The sequence below is a fragment of the Ambystoma mexicanum genome, chromosome 7p (assembly GCF_040938575.1).
Source record: "Ambystoma mexicanum isolate Mex_15411 chromosome 7p, UKY_AmexF1_1, whole genome shotgun sequence".
NCBI classification, from domain to species: domain Eukaryota; kingdom Metazoa; phylum Chordata; class Amphibia; order Caudata; family Ambystomatidae; genus Ambystoma; species Ambystoma mexicanum.
The window spans coordinates 77,603,289-77,620,933 of record NC_090939.1 but is presented as its reverse complement, the minus strand read 5'-3'; the positions used below and the strand labels follow the sequence as shown (position 1 = coordinate 77,620,933).

At 46.6% G+C, this 17,645-nt stretch overlaps 1 protein-coding gene across 1 annotated transcript in view; it reads left to right on the top strand.

Annotated features, from left to right (window-relative positions):
* KPNA1 (karyopherin subunit alpha 1) overlaps positions 1-17,645 on the top strand; it is a 1,070,482-nt gene that overhangs the window by 708,843 nt on the left and 343,994 nt on the right. Inside the window, exon 8 of the mRNA XM_069635818.1 lies at positions 4,486-4,585. Coding sequence (XP_069491919.1) covers positions 4,486-4,585 — 100 coding nt within the window. The remainder of the gene's footprint in view (positions 1-4,485; positions 4,586-17,645) is intronic.

The following is a 17,645-nucleotide window of genomic DNA, read 5'->3' as shown; positions in this document are numbered from 1 at the left end:
TAATAACACCCATTTGTGATCACCATTACAGTATTGAGTTTTAAGGAGGAAAATGTTAGTCAGATCAGAACATTTATTTATTTTGCATTTTAAAAGTGCTCACACAGCCCGCTGGCATCAAGGCACTGTTACAGGAATTGTTTTTGTTTTTTTTAGTTCGGAATTGTTTTTTTTTTTTTCCCTCTTAGTTACGTATTTATAATGCGCTTAAACACCCAGAGGTTTCTAAGCGCGGACCCTGGAATCAAACCTGTGTTGCTCCGTGTTGTCTAGTTTCCAAGGCGTGCACGTTGCCGCTGAGCTATCCTCCGGGACAGTTGCATTCTTTGTAGTTCTCCCAGAGGGATGTTGGCAGTCTTTTATCCCAGCAATAATAGTGTTCAGCAATTAAAACCTGTAAGGGAACAAGCACTGCCAAAGCCAATAGGTCAGAAGAGGGCCTTTAGGGAGCTAGGACAGCCAAAGTCAATGGGCCAGTTCAAAAGTCTGATTAACTCTTCTTAGAACAATGTTTTAAAATAGTCCAGTAAAAAAATCACAGAAGCTCAAGAGGAGCCACCTTGAAGCACATGCTGGGAGACCAGTGCAAGGTCAACTCAAAAGGGTTTTAAATGGTACTCCCCAAGCTAGGAAGCACCACAATTGGCTAAAGGTAGCTGTACCCCAAGCCCCACAGTACCTGGGAATTGAAGAATTGGTTCCAGCTGGATGCCTTCCTGCTGTAATGTAGCAGACTCTTGTTCCTGGTTGTTGGTCGTGGTGACGAAAGGGGGGACGTCTAGTGGGCTTTTGCTGCAGCACTCGAGAGAGGGACTCGGCAGCAATGGATTCTCCTTGATTCAGCAGCCTTTTGTGGTTTTGGTGCCATTTCCTGAGCGGCAAAGAAGAACAAATAGCTCTGGTTGGAAGTTACTTGATCCCTCGGTCCAAGACTCTGGTGAGGATGTCCCACAACGTTTTGGTCGGATACGCACTTCTGAAGACAATGCACTCGATGAAGGTCAGGGGTCGCTGGGCATTGAGATTCTGCTGCCTTGGAAAGTCACAGCAAGTTGGGGTTGCACCAAAATGAAGCTTGTCTCAAGGCTAGTTGGTCCCACCAGCCCAATGGTGGAAGTCTTCCCAGTCTAAACGAAACCGGGGTCAGCACAGCTGCAGGGCTTCACCGGGCACTTCGCGGTCCAGAAGGGTGCTTCTGGCATCTCTTCACATCGTCGGATGTTGTCCTCCAGTGGTCGACTCTGCCTCTAGTACTAAAAACTTTGCCTTTGAAGCAAGTTCCCGTTCATTCACAGCCTTAGGCAGTCAATCACCCAGCAGGATGGCTGTCCTGCCGGACAGCCAGTCAGCCAATCCGAACTGGTTTCACTCAGGCACACCTACAGACAAAGGACTGGGAAGTTTCGGGACCCTCCCTCACTTCCTGCCTTTCCAGATGCTGGAACCTGGGCGGGCTTCAGGACTGTAGCCCACCAAAGGCAAAATGCACAAAGGACTCAAACCTGATTGAAATGACAGAGTAAAAACCCAGATTGAACGAAGTGACAAATGGCAAAACAAGACTGGGTCTATTTTGGGAAAATGGTCTCTGTTGGGTGCTGTACTGCAGCTGAGAAATCAGCCTGCAGATACATGGCACAAAGGTAGTATACAAGAAACCGCTGCCACCAGCCATTCAAGTTAGTATAACATAATGTTAAATGAGTAGAGGGATAAAGGAGTTAGTATGTAACCACCCCCCACCTCCACCAGTACTCCACCTAGGGTGTTGTGTGCTGGACCCACAAAAGAAATGTTAAGTAAGACGAAAGTCATCTTACTATTTATGGGAAGTTCACCCAAGAAAAGGTAGTTGAACATTGAGAGGCTTCTCAGGGGCACTGCACAAAAGGTGCTGTGTGTCACAATGCAAAAAGCAGATGCATTTGTAGTTTCCAGACTCCATTAAACAGTAAAACACAAACACCTAGTCACAAAAAACACATGAGAGAGTGAGGAAAAAGTCCCACTTGCTCAGGAGTAAAAGTGTAAAATCCTTCAGTCCAGCAAAATAGCTGGGGGAGGGGTGGGTTGTCTATAAGGTTAAAGGGAATTGGCACATAAATGAGAATTCATGCCTCTTCAGTTCTTGAACTCATGTAATATTGGATTATAAAACATGTCATGGTATCTTATGCCACTGAGAAACAGACGTTTGTTGCATAATTATCAGAAGTCTAATTTGCCGACTTCTTTGAAAGGTCAGGTCACAGAAGAGCTTGCCTGGTGAATGCAAGCAAATGATAGACTGGGTTCTTTTCAGCAAGAAGGATCCCAAGTTATTTGCGAATGACTCCTTAGTGTTCAGGTGAAGCACAGCTCTGAAGAGACAAGAGGCCTGTGAAAGTTGAAAATCCCTATCGATATCCTGTGAATAAGACTTTTTTGTGCATTTGTTTTATTTTTGGCCATAGGCACTTTTTCATTCATTCAGGGGTCAAAGACTCTGCCGACAACACAACATAAGTCTTCTTAATCATGGATGGAAGAGGAGGTGGTGAGATCACTGCAATTTGGCACAAACCATTGTTTTGGGCCATTTAAAAATGTTTTTTTCCCCAGTAGCTCATCTAGTCACCTTTCAGTGTCAAACCGGATCCTTATAGCAGGCTTGCTCATGCCACCCATGTTAGTGTGGTCTGTGGTATTTTTCTAGAATGCCTTCAGTCAATGAACAGAACTGCTACTAAACAAATTTGCTTCATGGAGATGTCTGAGAGTGCATTCTATAGAAGGCACATTCCTACTGATCAGGGGTGGGGGGACAACTCTTTTACAGATGCCCTCCTACTCTTTTACCAAAGGTGGTAACACAAAACGAAATGTTCACTGAACTATTGTGTGATAGTTAGCACATGTATGGCCCAACAGGGGTTGTAACTTTCTTTAGGAGAACAGCTGTAGCTGCTTTTCCTGTTCCTGATTAACTGGTTGAGGAGATGCACTGGCTTGGTGGTACGATCTCTGCAGGCAAGTGTACACAAATGAAGACTGCATGAATATCCTAGAAATAGCAGCCTAGCTGAAGGCAAGAGTCCTACCTAGTTGTGAATGGCTTTCTGTCAATGTTGAAGGGACAATTACAACAGTGTCTTAACAAGATTGGGCATTTCTAGCTGCAATTTGAGGGGTACAGGCCCCTACTGAGTTATCGGGCTCTTGAGAATCCTCTGGGGTTAGTGCATAAGGAACCCTAAGAGCTTGTACTGCTCTTTGATATTCATTTGGGCTAAAGTGTTGCTTAGCTCCATCATTTCAGTCCTTTCTGCCATTTTGCACAAGACCCTGAAGTGTTCAGGTTGGTACTCATAAAGGGACCCCAGGCTTGACCAACTGTGTTTAAAGGTTTAGAAGACCAATTCGAAATTTTAAGTGCAGTCTCTAATGAAAACCTTGGTTAAAGGGGCTTCCTTGGTAGTAAAAAGACCATCCGGTGCAACAATGTTTGTATTGGCTCTTGTGTGTTTAGAATGCAAATCCATTACCTCGGGGAAAGCCCTGGTAGGCCATGAATATCCTTTGGAAGGAACGCTGGTATTGGCTCCTACACAGGAAACGTTGCCATTCCTTCCTGTGCAGTGTTGGCCACCTGCTTCAGAACTACGAGGGTTCCTCTGGGGGCCAGAGACATGTGGCAGCGTATCTGGTAGCTGTTTTTTTAGTCAAGAGGTTACAACTAAATCTTCTTGTTGTGAACGCTGCCGGGCCAGTTTTTTTAAATATAAACTCCCTGCACTGAAACTGCTACCACATTGTGTGGTGCAAAACATTACATTTTTTTTTATAACACGCCTAATACCATACCTGAGCTCGGTTTCTAAGCACGGATCCAGGATTCAAACTTCTGTTACTCTGCGTGGTCTTGGCTTCCAATACCAGTGCATTGCCCCTGTGCTAGCCTCCGTTCACATGCAGTTCCTGCTGAAACACTCAAGGCATTTGGTGTTGATCTGCAAATGGCTAGAGAACCATTGAGGCATAAGGTGAATGTTTGTGTGTCCTAAAGCTGCTAAGTGCTAAATTGCTACATGGTTTGGACAACACAAGGAGAGTAATCTGACAAAAACATTCTTTGAAAAACCACCATGTGCAAAGGTGTCTGGTCATGCAGACAAAAGCACTTGATGGAAAACATGCGTAGGGTAATGTAACATGGAGCTGCACAACCCTCCTCAACCTGGTTTCGCTTCAATAAATGGAGTGTAGTTTTCAGTGGAAAAGGCTCTCGACCTGTCACTGTTGGGTGGATGTTACATATGTTTGGTAGAAAGGGAGGTATGGTCTAGCAGTTACAGTAGGCAGCATGGGGCAGACATTTACTGATCGAGACACTGCAGTTCTATTGGTGAGTAACTTGCATTGTTGCGCTTAAAATTGTTATCCAGTCTTCCTAAAATGCAGTATGTCTTTACCATACCGGCTCAGTACCTTGTTTTTATGTTTCAGATTACTTTCAAAGCAGAACCGTCTCACGATGACTAGAAATGCTGTCTGGGCTCTGTCCAATCTTTGCCGAGGGAAGAACCCCCCTCCTGAGTTTCCAAAGGTAATTCTAAACACCGATTTTGGATTTTGTCAAAATAGTATAAACCTTTGGGAATGAGATTAAGGCGGTGGCTGAGCACAACAGGATCTACGTGATTTTACCGAACCGAAAAGTTCGAACCCCAAATGAGCATATTCTCTATTGTGGTCTTCACTAAAAACATATAGAAGATTTGTGTTTGACATATAGCCAATACCCATTAGCCATCATTACTTGTAATATATTTTATTAATTTCAAAGCGTCAAAAAGCAATCAATGCTTTTGTATTTGCTTTCTGTGTTTGATGTCCGCTCCCTGTCTTCATCAAGGCGGTTGGTGGGATAGTGGGATTGTCCTGAGGAGAACAGACTTGACTGGTTTTGTGCCCAACTACTATGACCTAGAGCAGGGAACTTCAATCTTTGACTCTCCAGATGGTTTGGACTGAAATTCCAGTCAGCCCTTGGTATCTTAGACAATGGGAGGAGTCATGCATCTGTTAGTCCAAAACATCTGGAGAGCCACAGGTTACAGATCCCGGACCATGAAGGAGGCATTCACATTCGTAGTACCCTTAAATATGTTTTAAGAATAGGTTTGGGATTGAGCACTGGGCCTGCGGTATGTCAGACTCAGGAGGTGCACAAGAGGTCATGGTAAAACAGTGATGTATTCTTGAGTTTAAGGAGAAGGCCTATTCTAATTCTAGTGCTAATGTAGAACTTGGCCCCATCTAAAAAGAAAGAAGAATAAATGGTGCTTGTCTGCAAGTCCTACACAAATGATACCGTCCTCTGTCCAAAAGCCTGATCTACTCGAAGTACGGACCCTACCACTAATATAAGAAGGATAACCTAAAGTTGACCAGAACAGGTCTTCTATAATGTGGTTTCCTCAGTGGCTGAATTGGTTCTGACCCCCACACATTTGTAGGGCCTAATAGTTCAAAGTTCGGATAATGTCTTTCACAATTTTCTGATTTGCAAGGATAGCAGTCTTTGCCTTTAAAACTGGGATGGGGAGTCTTTGACTCAGTATGTCAAGCATCTGTCCAACCCCATATTAGGGGGCTGTCTGCTGGTCAAGTAGCACGTCCTCCGACATCCTGTGGACTTTTTTCCCTGCAAGGCTATAGCAATTAATTAATTAACTAGGGGAAACATTTCCTTAGGAAGCGCTGGTGTGCCGCTTACAAAAACAGGGACAGTAGAAGAAGTAAAAGAGAATTCATTTTTGAAAAACAATAACAAGGTTGTTAGACTCCTGCATGTCCTTGGTCACTATAAGACCTCTAAGAGGAATAAAGGCAAAATGTGTAAAAGTAAAGTTTACACCTTGGACTGAAAACACATATAAAAAAAGGTATACAAGTTCGGACTGTCTATTTTGGGTACATACTTTTTTTTACTATCCCATAGACAGTACAAGACTTCCCAGGGTAACTCTACGAGTTAAAAAAAAAATTGGGAAAAGAAAAAAAGGTTTGAAAGAGTGTTGTTGTACTGCTGTAATGTGGGGTTTTTAATGCAGCAAATACCCCCTGATTGGGGATGAGCCAGCTTCTCAGAGAAGACAATTGAAAACTAACATGTAGAACACATGGCCCTGTCCAGCAAAATGTTAGATAATAGGACGGGGCGTGAGGCTACAATAAACGACATATAAAAGACATATAAAGGGTTGTTCATGATAAGGTTGGTGTTCTAGGTCTCCCATCATGTGACAACCACTGTCTACCGGTTTCAGTGGTGTATTTTGGGTGTAACCACTTTAATCAGGACATTCTTCTAAAACAAAGGGGGAGTAGGATACTATGGTGCTACTCTATGTTCAGTCACCATATTTCTGCCACATGGTTTATACTTTACCCCGTTTTCTAGAGCCAGTGCAGGATGGTTCAAGAGAGGAACCTTTTTCTCTGCAATGGGTGTATGTATCTTTGGGGGCGATGGCTGTCGGTCGGAGCCTGGAAGCACAACACATCACTTTGAACAGTGGCTCAGTTTCGGACTACAATGGTTTTTTCTGCCTCCAGCACAATTTAAACGGCATACACCCATTGCAGAGAAAAAGGTCCCTTTCTTGAACCGTGGGTTGGTCTACACCTTCACCTGCTTTTCAACAAGATGATCTTACAGACATCTTAATTAAAGGCCCACGGGAAGATCTGTGGTCCCATTCCATACTGCTTTACAGAGGAAAATATCAACCAACTGGTAAACTCCTGAGGTTATCCCGGCAGTTAACAAAAAACTATCTGCCAAATATAGGGTATCTGCTTCTGACCCTGAATATTTGTCCAAACATCCAACTCCAGAGAGTCTGGTTGTTCAAGCAGCAACTTCATCGAACAGTAGATCTGCTTCTGATGTTTGTTAATCTGCTTAGAATCACATGCTGTGCATAGGTCCGACATCCAGTGGTCACTGCGGAGTATTGCATTTTGTTTTTCGTAGTCGAAAAGGGGACGTCGACAAGGCGTGTCTGTAACACGGTCCTTATAGTGACGTGCGGTGTACCCACAATCCCTCACGCGTCGAGGTCCCTCAGATTGTTTTTTTCCACCCAGCTTTTGGTCGCCTTTACGCGGATCTCCTCGAGAGACATTGCAAAACATATTTCCTGGACCTTGGTCCTGACTTATTACATTAACACATAGATCCCTCCCCTCGACGTAGCTGTGAAGCTGTTTCTCCACCGAACAAGATATTCGACGGAGGAGACGAGACGGAGGAGATCCTTCGGCGCTGCCGAACACGTGGCCTGGCCTCGCCGGCCAACATACAGTAGGGAGAGTGGGGGTGGAACTATCTTGTTTCTCTTCGAAAATGCCTTTCCTTTTCGCTTCCCTTTCCCTCGGGGTTATCATCACCACTAATTATTGTCTCAGCTATGGAGAGGACATCCTTTAGGTTTTGCCCGCGCTGCAAGGGCAAGTAAACCTGGAAGGACAAGCATAAACGCTGTAATCGTTGCTTGCCCCTCAATCATAAAGAAGACGGCTGCGCGGCTTGTCAGCTTTTAAAACCCAAAACTCTAAAAGAACGTAGGGTCAAGAGGTGGGCGGCCTACGCCATGTCGAATTTCGATTCCTCACCCGCCGTCACCGAAAGTGACGAGGAAGGTGATAACACGACCTCCGTTGCGGAAGTCTTAAACCTCTCGAGGGAGCGCTCTCGCTCCTCGACGTCCGTCCCCGGCCCCTACGGGCTCGGCTCACGCCCTGCTTATGGAGATGAACACCCCGGCGACAAGGACGCACAAGACTCACTCCTGTAAGCACACAACCCACGGCTCTTCTTCGTCGAAGATGAAGAATCCATCAGCGCCGAAGGAGACGCAGGGTACCCCGGCGTCTACCTCAGACCGTAAGAGTCTAAAGTCCCAAATGCAGCCGCGACCAGCGACTGGGCTTTCCACAAATAAAGGCGCTACCCCAAAACCATCCGACGTAACTCTCCATGTAACAGCGCCCGTCGCAGTACAACACACAACGCCCGTAACGTCGAGACCAGAAACCTCCACAGACAATTTACTTGTCAAGAGCCTAGCGAGGATTGTTTCCGCCGATACCCATAAGCGGACGACGAAAGACACGGCGAATACCGCGCAAAGGCCTAAAGACACGCCGAAAAAGCCGAAGGGGAGCCAGGAACTGCCCCCTTCATCTAGAGGGACTCCTGGCCTACCGGAAGGCTTTTCAGACAGCGATGGAAACCTTTCCTCGACGTTGTGGGAGAGGTCAAAGCGTTTCCAGGCAGAAAACACTAATTCCCCCCCCCCCCTTGCCTACTCAGGGGTACCCCAAGAAAATCTGGAGAGACTCCATTTCTGCATGGAGAAGATGGAAAGGTTTATGGAAACCCAAAACCCACCTACACCCAAAAGACCAAGAGAAGGACCCCAGGGTCAAATTTCCTAGGTTGTTTAATGCTTCGCACGACAAATTAAATGTGTATGACCTCACTGAAGAGGAACAACATTTTCAGGAAGAGGATGTCTTTTTGGGTGTAGAGGAAGAACGAAACCTAGAGGAGGAGGGTTTTCAAGAAGATCCAGATACAGGTGCAGGGGGCTTCGGAGAAGAACTAGAGGTAGTTACCTCACACCCCTGGCAGTTCCCATCAGCGTACTCTGACACTGATGCCATAACCCTATCTCCTCCCAAAGACCCGCCTATTAGGAACACATCTCCTATAGATGACCAGCCTACGTTTAATGCACTGTTGCGCAAAGCAGCAGCGCATTTCGAATTAGACACAGGGGAGACCTCGCCGGACATTGACTTTGTGGAAAAAGTAATTAAGGAGAAGCCCCCTGTCAGTCAAACCATTCCACTCCTTGCCTCAGTGAAAAGAAGAATCACCCCTTCTCTATCCACTCCTGCGTTGGTCAGAGGGGTCAACCCTCGAATAGAAAAACTCTTCAGCCCATCTCCTTCTGACCCTTTATACGCCAGGGGCCACTCCGTACCAGACTTGCTTGTAGTAACAAATGCAAGGAAGAGGGCAGGGGTGCCACTGTCCACCAGTGAGGCACCTCCAGACAAGGAGGGGAAAAAGCTGTATGCCCTGGGGAAAAGAATCACAGCTTCCGCCGCTTTCTCAGCAAGGATCGCTAATAACTCTTTACTAGCAAGCTACGCAGACGCACAGTGGAGCAAGCTATGTAGCGACGCTGAAGAGGCACCAGAACCCCTGCGTACACGCCTTCTGACCACAATCACGGAAGGGACACTAGTGAACCAAAGCATCGTTAAAAACACTTTAGATGCTGCAGAGACTGCTGGGCGTTCCCTAGTCCAAGGGATAATCCTCAAACGCCATGTCTGGCTGTGCAATTCGGGGTTTAAACCTGAAACTCAGGCTTCCCTGATCAACAAACCTATAGAGGATACCAATCTCTTTGGTAAGGCAGTTGATGAGGCTCTAGAACATGCTAAAAAGGAGTTTGACACAATCAAGACCCTTGACCAGATTTCTAGGCCACCTAACAGACGCGGCTATGGCAATAAGCGCCTTTCCCGTGGCCAACGCCAGCAGCAGAATCAACAACAATACTCTGCCAACAACTGGTCCTCTAACCAGGGTAATAGTGGCCAGTACAATCAGAGAAGCCAACGCCGTGGCAAGGGGAGAGGTTGGGCCTCTACCCCTAGAGGCTCCCAGGCCAATAACAGCAAATGACCCGAAGATTCGGGTCCCCTCCCATGCATCGCCGGTCGGGGGCCGGTTAACATCGTTTCTTCCAGCATGGGAGAGAATAACTTCAGACCGTTGGGTACCATCAACCATAGCCTGCGGCTACTGTATTGAATTCAACAGTTCCCCAACATACAGACCCCCACGGGGACGACACATGACACCAGAACACCTCGCCATCCTTCTACAGGAAGTGGAACAGCTACTGGAAAAGGATCTATAGAGGTTGTGCCTCTATCTCAGGTAACGGAAGGTATTTATTCAGTGTACTTCCTTGTACCCAAAAAGGACCGAACCATGCGCCCTGTATTAGATCTGCGCCCAGCGAACAAATTTGTCAAGCCCCAAAAGTTTCGCATGGTAACCTTACAGGAAGTAATCCCCTTGCTATCACAAGGGGATTACATGACAACACTAGACATGAAAGATGCATACTTTCATATTTTAATGTTGCCGGCGCACAGAAAATACCTCAGGTTCATGATAGAGGACAAACACTACCAGTTCAAAGTGCTATCCTTCGGGATAGCATCAGCACCAAGGGTATTCACGAAAGTACTGGCAGTGGCAGCGGCCCATCTGCGCAGGTTGTCCATCCCAGTATACCCTTATCTCGACGATTGGCTCATAACCGGGGATTCTTATGAAACATGCTTCTCCAATACCCAAAAGACTGTAGACCTTTTGTTCCAACTGGGCTTCTCCATCAACGAGAAGAAGTCCAGCTTAAACCCCAGCCAGATCAAACAATTCCTAGGGGCTGTAATTAGAACAAAGGACGGCATCGTCTTCCCCTCCAACGAGAGGGTCCAAAACATGCTGTTTCAGATCCCCCAATATGTGGCAGGTCGAGAGGTGATGGTACGCAAAGCAATGTGCTTGCTCGGAATGATGGCGTCATGCATTTATTTGGTACCTCACGCGCGCCTGCGCATGCGCCCAATGCAAGAGTGGCTCAACAACCAGTGGTGTCAGGCCAGCGGACAATGGGACGATCTAGTGGTGGTCTTGCAGGCCTTTGTTCTCTCGCTACGGTGATGGACAAAGGAAAACCTGCTAATAGGGAAACCTTTTGCCACACCCGCAGTGGAAGCCACTCTAACCACAGACGCATCCCTCACAGGATGGGGGGCTCACCTATCCCATCAGACTGCTCACGGAGTGTGGACTCCGAGCGTAGCATACAAGCACATAAATCTACTGGAGTTACTGGCGGTGTTCAAGGCACTGAAAGCCTTCCAGGAACACCTACAAGGAAAGACGGTGATGGTCCTCATGGACAGCACCACAGCCATGTACTACCTCAACAAGCAAGGGGGAACCCACTCTCCAGGACTGTCCAAGCTGTCCCAGAACATCTGGAAGTGGGCTCTCAGACACATGTCCCTACTATCACAACATGTACCAGGGGAACTCAATCTGCTAGCAGATGAACTCGGCAGAGATTTCCCCCTGCCCGCAGAGTACGAATGGCGGTTACACAAAGACATTGTCTTCGACGTCTTCACACAGTGGGGTTTCCCAGAAATAGACCTGTTCGCAACTCTGGAGAACTTGCAATGCCAAGATTACGCCTCCAGGTACCCTCAGAACCAGTCCAAGGGGAACGGTCTATCGATTCCATGGTCAGGGAAATTTGTTTACGCTTTTCCCCCCCGACTCCCCTTCTCAACAAAATTGTGCACAAGATGCACTGGGAACAAGTCACCCACCATGATACTAGTGGCCCCTATGTGGGCCCGGCAACCATGGTTCGCCCATCTGATGGAGATGTCTGTCTCCACCAGTCAAACTGCCATGCCCGTACAACATGCTGTCACAGGACAAGGGCAGGACACTGCATCCATGCCCTCAAACCTTGAATTTAGCAGCCTGGCTCCTGAGATCATAGAATTTGGACATTTACAACTTCCACAAAGGTGCATGGACATCCTCAGGGAAGCTAGAAAACCTAACACTCGTCACTGTTATTCTAGCAAATGGAAGAGATTTGTGATCTGTTGTAGAGGAAGAAGCATCAACCCCGTTGACTGCTCTCCCACACAAATTGTTCTGTACCTGACCCATTTGCTGGACTCGGGTCCAGTATTCAATTCTATTAAACTCCACCTAGCGGCACTTTCTGCATACACCACTTCCCAACTTAGTGTCATGGTGGAAAGTCCCAGTGATCAAGGCCTTCATGGAAGGGGTAAAAAGGATACACCCTCCAATAGCAAACCCAGCTCCCGGCTGGGACCTAAATGTGGTACTCACCAGGCTCATGGGATCACCCTTTGAACCCATGCACAAGGCAACTCTTAAAGACCTCACTCTTAAGACTGCTTTTCTAATAGCTATCACCTCCATTAGGAGAGTATGTGAACTACAGGCTCTTTCTGTTCTAGACCCCTTTGTAACGGTTCAGAGATAAGGTGGTTCTACGCACACACCCAAGGTTTGCACCGAAATTCATCTCGAAATTCCATGTCAACCAGTCAATAGAACTACCAACGTTCTTTCAAAATCCCCCAAATCTAGGAGAAAAGAGCCTGCATACACTTGATGTGCGCAGAGCTGTCATGTTTTATATGGAAAGAACTAGACCACTGAGAAAGACTAATCCGTTCTTTGTCGCGGTGGCAGCAGGAAGAGAAGGAGATGCAGTATCAAAGTCCACTATATCTAGATGGATTGTTAAATGCATCACTCTGTTATACTCTTGCGAAGAGAGAACTACCCTTCAAGCCAAGAGCACACTCTACTCGTGCCACTGGGGCATCCATAGCATTCATTGCAAATGTTCCCCTTGAGTCCATCTGCAAAGCGGCAACCTGGAGTTCTGTACACACCTTTACAAAACATTACTGTCTATATGCCCACTCTAGAGCTGATTCCCAGGTGGCACAAGCAGTATTAAGACCCCTTTTCTCTACTGTTCCTTCTCACAACCCACCTCCAACTCCGGGTACTGCTCGCTAGTCTGTGCACAGCATGTGATTCTAAGCAGATTAACAAACATCAGAAGACCATGCATTACTTACTGTAAAAGCATTTCTGATGGTTGTATCTGCTTAGATTCACATGCGCCCACCCTTCCTCCCCGCTCGGATGGAAGGAACATAGACATCCTTTTATATCTCTCTTTTCTGTACTCACGTCTAGAAGGCTCCTTCAGGGCAGAAAAAATACAAACAGAGGGACCTTGATGCGTGAGGGATTGTGGGTACACCGCACGTCACTATATGGATAGTGTTACAGACACGCCTTGTCGACGTCCTTTTTTCGACTACGAAAAACAAAATGCAATACTCCGCAGTGACCACTGGATGTCAGACCTATGCACAGCATGTGAATCTAAGCAGATACAACCATCAGAAATGCTTTTACGGTGAGTAATGCATTGTCATACCCTACTGTTCCACAAGACAGGGATGATAAGAGATTTGATGCTATGTCAAAAAAGGTCTTTTCTGCATGTAGCATGGCACTAAATCAATTAATGCTAATTGTACGCTCGCAAGATTCAGCCATACGCTTTGGGAGTGTGCTTCATCAGCGGCTGACTGCCTCCCGGAAGGAGAAGAAAGGGAAGCTTTTCTGAACATCATTAAAGATGGTAAAGACGCAATGTGCGAATCCCTTCAAACTGGTATTGATTCTGCTGACAGTATCAGCAGGGCCATGGCGGCAAGTACTACAATCTGCTGATTTGCGTGGTTGCGAAAGTCTGGTTTTGCTCCAGATGTACAGGCCAGACTTTTGAATGTGCCCTTTGACGGCTCTTCTTTATTTGGTAAGATGGCTGATGACAGCCTAGAGAAGTTACAAACATCCAAGGCAGCAGCAAAATCCCTTGGAGCTGCAATCCGTCAAACCCCCTATCACCCTTCAGGAACCTCTTGGAGAGGTAGGTCCTTTCGTTTTTATTCTGCATTCGGAAAAGGCAGAGGTCAGCCGGCTCATAGAGGCCAAAAGAAATTCACCCGAGGTGGACGGGTTAAAAGTACAAAAGCCATAGCAGCAGCAGCAAGTGCCTCTTTACCCTCGGCATCTGCATCAGCCGCCTCTAAACTCCTCTGAGGACTCTCCTTACAGGACACCAGTAGGGGGCAGGTTAACTCAACATCTGACGGAATGGCAGGCTATTACGTCAGATGGTTGGGCATTGGAGACAGTTGCCCAAGGTTACTGCCTGCCTTTTCTACGCACCCCTCAGAGCCATCCACCGGAGAACAACTCTTTGAAGTTTCCAGATCGCTCCTTTTGCAGGAGATTCTAGACCTGCTGGAGAAAGGTGCTATAGAACCGGTACCTGTAGCGGATAGGAACAAGGGTTGGTATTCCTCCTACTTCTTGATACCGAAGAAGGACAGAGGACTGAGACCCATCTTGGACTTACGAGAATTGAACAAATTCCTCAGGAAGGACAAGTTCAAGATGGTAACTCTCTCTCCGATCCTTCAGGCCCTCCAGCTTCAGGACTGGCTGGTATCTCTAGACCCCTCCAGTCTTGGGCTTTGCAGATTATATTCAAAGGTTGTCTGCTTTTTCTACAACGTCCGTACGACCACCCTCGTTCCTACTCTTTTATGTCTCTGGACACTCTCCTACTAGAAGAGGTTTGTTATCGTCTGACTAAGAGCAATATAGAGTTGCACCATAAAATTGCAAAACTCGCCTCCCAGTGAAATGAGGTTAGGCACATTGTCAAAGGATACATAGTATCCTAAGACAAGCTCGTGGCAGCTGTGATTTTGACTGTTTCTATGATATGTTACCCATCCACTTTAGAATCTACCACAAATGGATACTAAAGGTGGATAGCACCCTAAAATGGTGTGCCACTAGATTGTTTTGCTTGTTCTTTGGCCATATTGTTGTTTGGGCTTCTTCCTGCCTTCCCAGATCAGGAAATGCCATATTTGGCAAGGCATAAAATAAGTGTCATTGCATCGCATTTTGCGATACTATATTGCATATTTGCCTTTTATTTAAAGAATCATGTCACACTAACTGCGACATGATTTTTAGAAGAGGGTTAATTTAGTTAGCCTGGGCGTGGACTGCACAGCTTGCAGGCGAGACAGAGGTAGAGGATCCTGGGCTGGGCTCAAACATTGTTTCCATGTATGTGCCCAGCCCAAGGCTGTATCTGCCAAGCACATGTGCAGATGAGTGGCACGAGCAGCTAGAGTCACGGGCAGCTCGGCTGCCCTGTCTTTTACATGGATGCCGAAGGATGATTGAGAAGCTAACTTCTGCCCATTGCCGAAGTTATGCAGCTGCGCTGCCTTATGGCTGCAGGCTTGTCATCAGGGGCTTTGTGCTTCCTACACCAATGACCCAGCTTGCAGGCATATGGCTTTCTAAACTTTCTTTAAAGTGCGAGATAGCAGTGATTCGCTGCCGTTCCGCGCTTCAAAGAACATTTAAAAGCCTCATTAGGCTGTTTAACCAGTGCAGGAAGCACACTGCCCTCGCACTGATAAAACAGCATCCAGGCAAAATGCCTCCTTAATGTCTTTGAAGTGCAGGACAGCAGTGATCGCTGCTGAACTGCGCTTCAAAGAACATTTTAAAAGCCTCATCAAGCTTCAAAGAACATTTAAATAGCCTGTAGGCAAAAAGCCTTAATGGCTAGGGATGGTGTCTGGGCTTTTCAACTGAAGAGCCCCTAGCCTCAGAGTGGCCCTCAGCAACTGCCACCATGTTGACAGTCAGCAGTCGTCTGACAGAAGCAACATATTCTTTTCAAGCTTTAAATGTGCGCTTTGCAGAGCCTTTTACAAGCTGCATTTGCTGGAGCCCTTAATGCTGTCTCCTCTCTCGGGGTATACAAAAGTGGGCTTATCACGTCATTGCCCTTTTACTATGGTTTCTCTGCATCCATCCCGGCTGTCAAAGAAGCAGTAATAGCTTTTGAGTGGATGTTTAGTGTTTGTGCTACCTGCTGGCTGACCATTTCAAGATAATCTGTTTCTTGGTCTCCATTATAATGTATCCACCCCATGGGTGATAAGACTATTTTCCTCTACTCTAGCAGGCAGGGACCCAAACATCATGTTGAAATGGCCCAATAACTATATTCAGTCGGTACTGAACCCAGTTCTTGGCAGGGGTCCCCCAAGCAGATGCTTGAAATGGGCCCTGGCTCACCTTCGCCCAGCCCTGTTAATGTCTTTGAAGTGCAGGACTGCAGTGATTCGCTTTGGTTTTGCCCTTCAAAGAACATTAAGAAAGCCTCATCCATCTGTGTTAACAGTGCAGGGCTCATGCAGCCCCCATGATAAAGCAGCCTGCAGGATTAAGCAGTGCTAAAAATGTAAATTATTAACTGTGAGATCCCACAAGTGGGGGTGGAGGGATGATTTAGGGGAGATGGACTTGGAGTGTTTTCACAGCCCCCCCATAAATAAACTTTTCTATTTCAGGAGATTTATTTATAAATAAACTGGAAAATACCCCAAGGAAGGATGAGCATTTCCTATAATGTTGCAAACAAAGTATAAAAGGTGCACACCTTTTTAAACCTGCACAGCTGTATTGAAATGCTTTCTACAGAGTATAATCCTAGCCAGCATGTTCAGAAGTGTCCTGATAAGATGTTCCAGTAGTCTTGTAGTTACGTTTCTTGACTTTGTCCTGATGACCTGAACTCATGGGGAACAAAAGCAGATAGGGTGCAAATTGGATCCAAAAATGTTTTTGTCGGTTCCCAGATCTGGGAAAATCCAGCCCAATGACCAGGGCTGGGCATATAAGGCCTTCTAAATGTCTTTGAAGCGTGGGACGGTAGTGATGGTTTCTTTGATTGAAGCATTTCCACTGCCCCCTTCCTTTTGCTAGCATGAGATCCTATGCTGGGGGAGTGGGAACACTTCAAGTGTTGTCTTCACTGCATTAGATGAACAATCACTGCCGTCAAGCAAGCTCCCCACAGCCTGCCCTGCAGCTATAAGCCCTTCTAAATATTTTTGGGAGCGTGGAACTGCAGTGATTTGCTGGTGTCCTGCCTTTCAAAGAACATTTAGAAGGCCTTATGCCGGCAGGCTGGGTTATCAGTGTGGGGCTGCGTGCTGTCAAGTGTCTGGAAAGAATATTTCTCCCACCCGATTATCAGCGTCAGAAATATTATTCCCAGCCATTTGATAAGTCAGTCCCGCACTATTAACAGCCTGCATGCACGAGGCCTAAATGTGGTTGAAACGCAGGGCCGGCGTTCAGGCTTTTCATCTTTTTCATTTGAAAGGTGTCCAAGCCGAAAGGCTCCCACCATAGCAACTGCCCCCATGTTGGCAGTCCGGTGTCTTGTGACACAGCAACTGCTTTAATTCGGGACTTTAAATGTGCACTTTGCAGTGCACACGTTACAAGCTGCTTTTGCTGGAGCCTTTCAAGACATCGCCTCCCCGGGCCTATGCGGTATACCAAGGTGTTCTTATCACCTTTTTTCCGTTTTACCCAGGTTGCTCTACATTAGCCCCTTGTTGACAACACATGTATAGCTTTTCGTGAACATTTAGTGTTTCAGCTCCCAGCTGGCTGCCCGTCTTGTGATAACCTGTGGCTATTAAACCCATTGTCTCCATCATAATGTATGCATCTGTTCCTCAAGTGGTTTATATCTGTTCTAGGCAAGGAGGGGGGGGGTCCCCAAACATGTTGAAATAGGCCCCCACGAGCTGTTGCACATCTGCCTCTGGCATTGATCACGGCTCGTGGGGGCACTTTTCAACATTCTTTTTGGAGTCGCCCCTTTTCCTGGAGCAGAGTAAGATACTCGGAGGCACCCATGGAATACATACATTATAATGAAGACCAAGAAATACAGCCACACAGTCTGAAACACTAAACTTCCACTGAAAAGTAGTAAACACTTAGACGTCCTGGTGGTGGT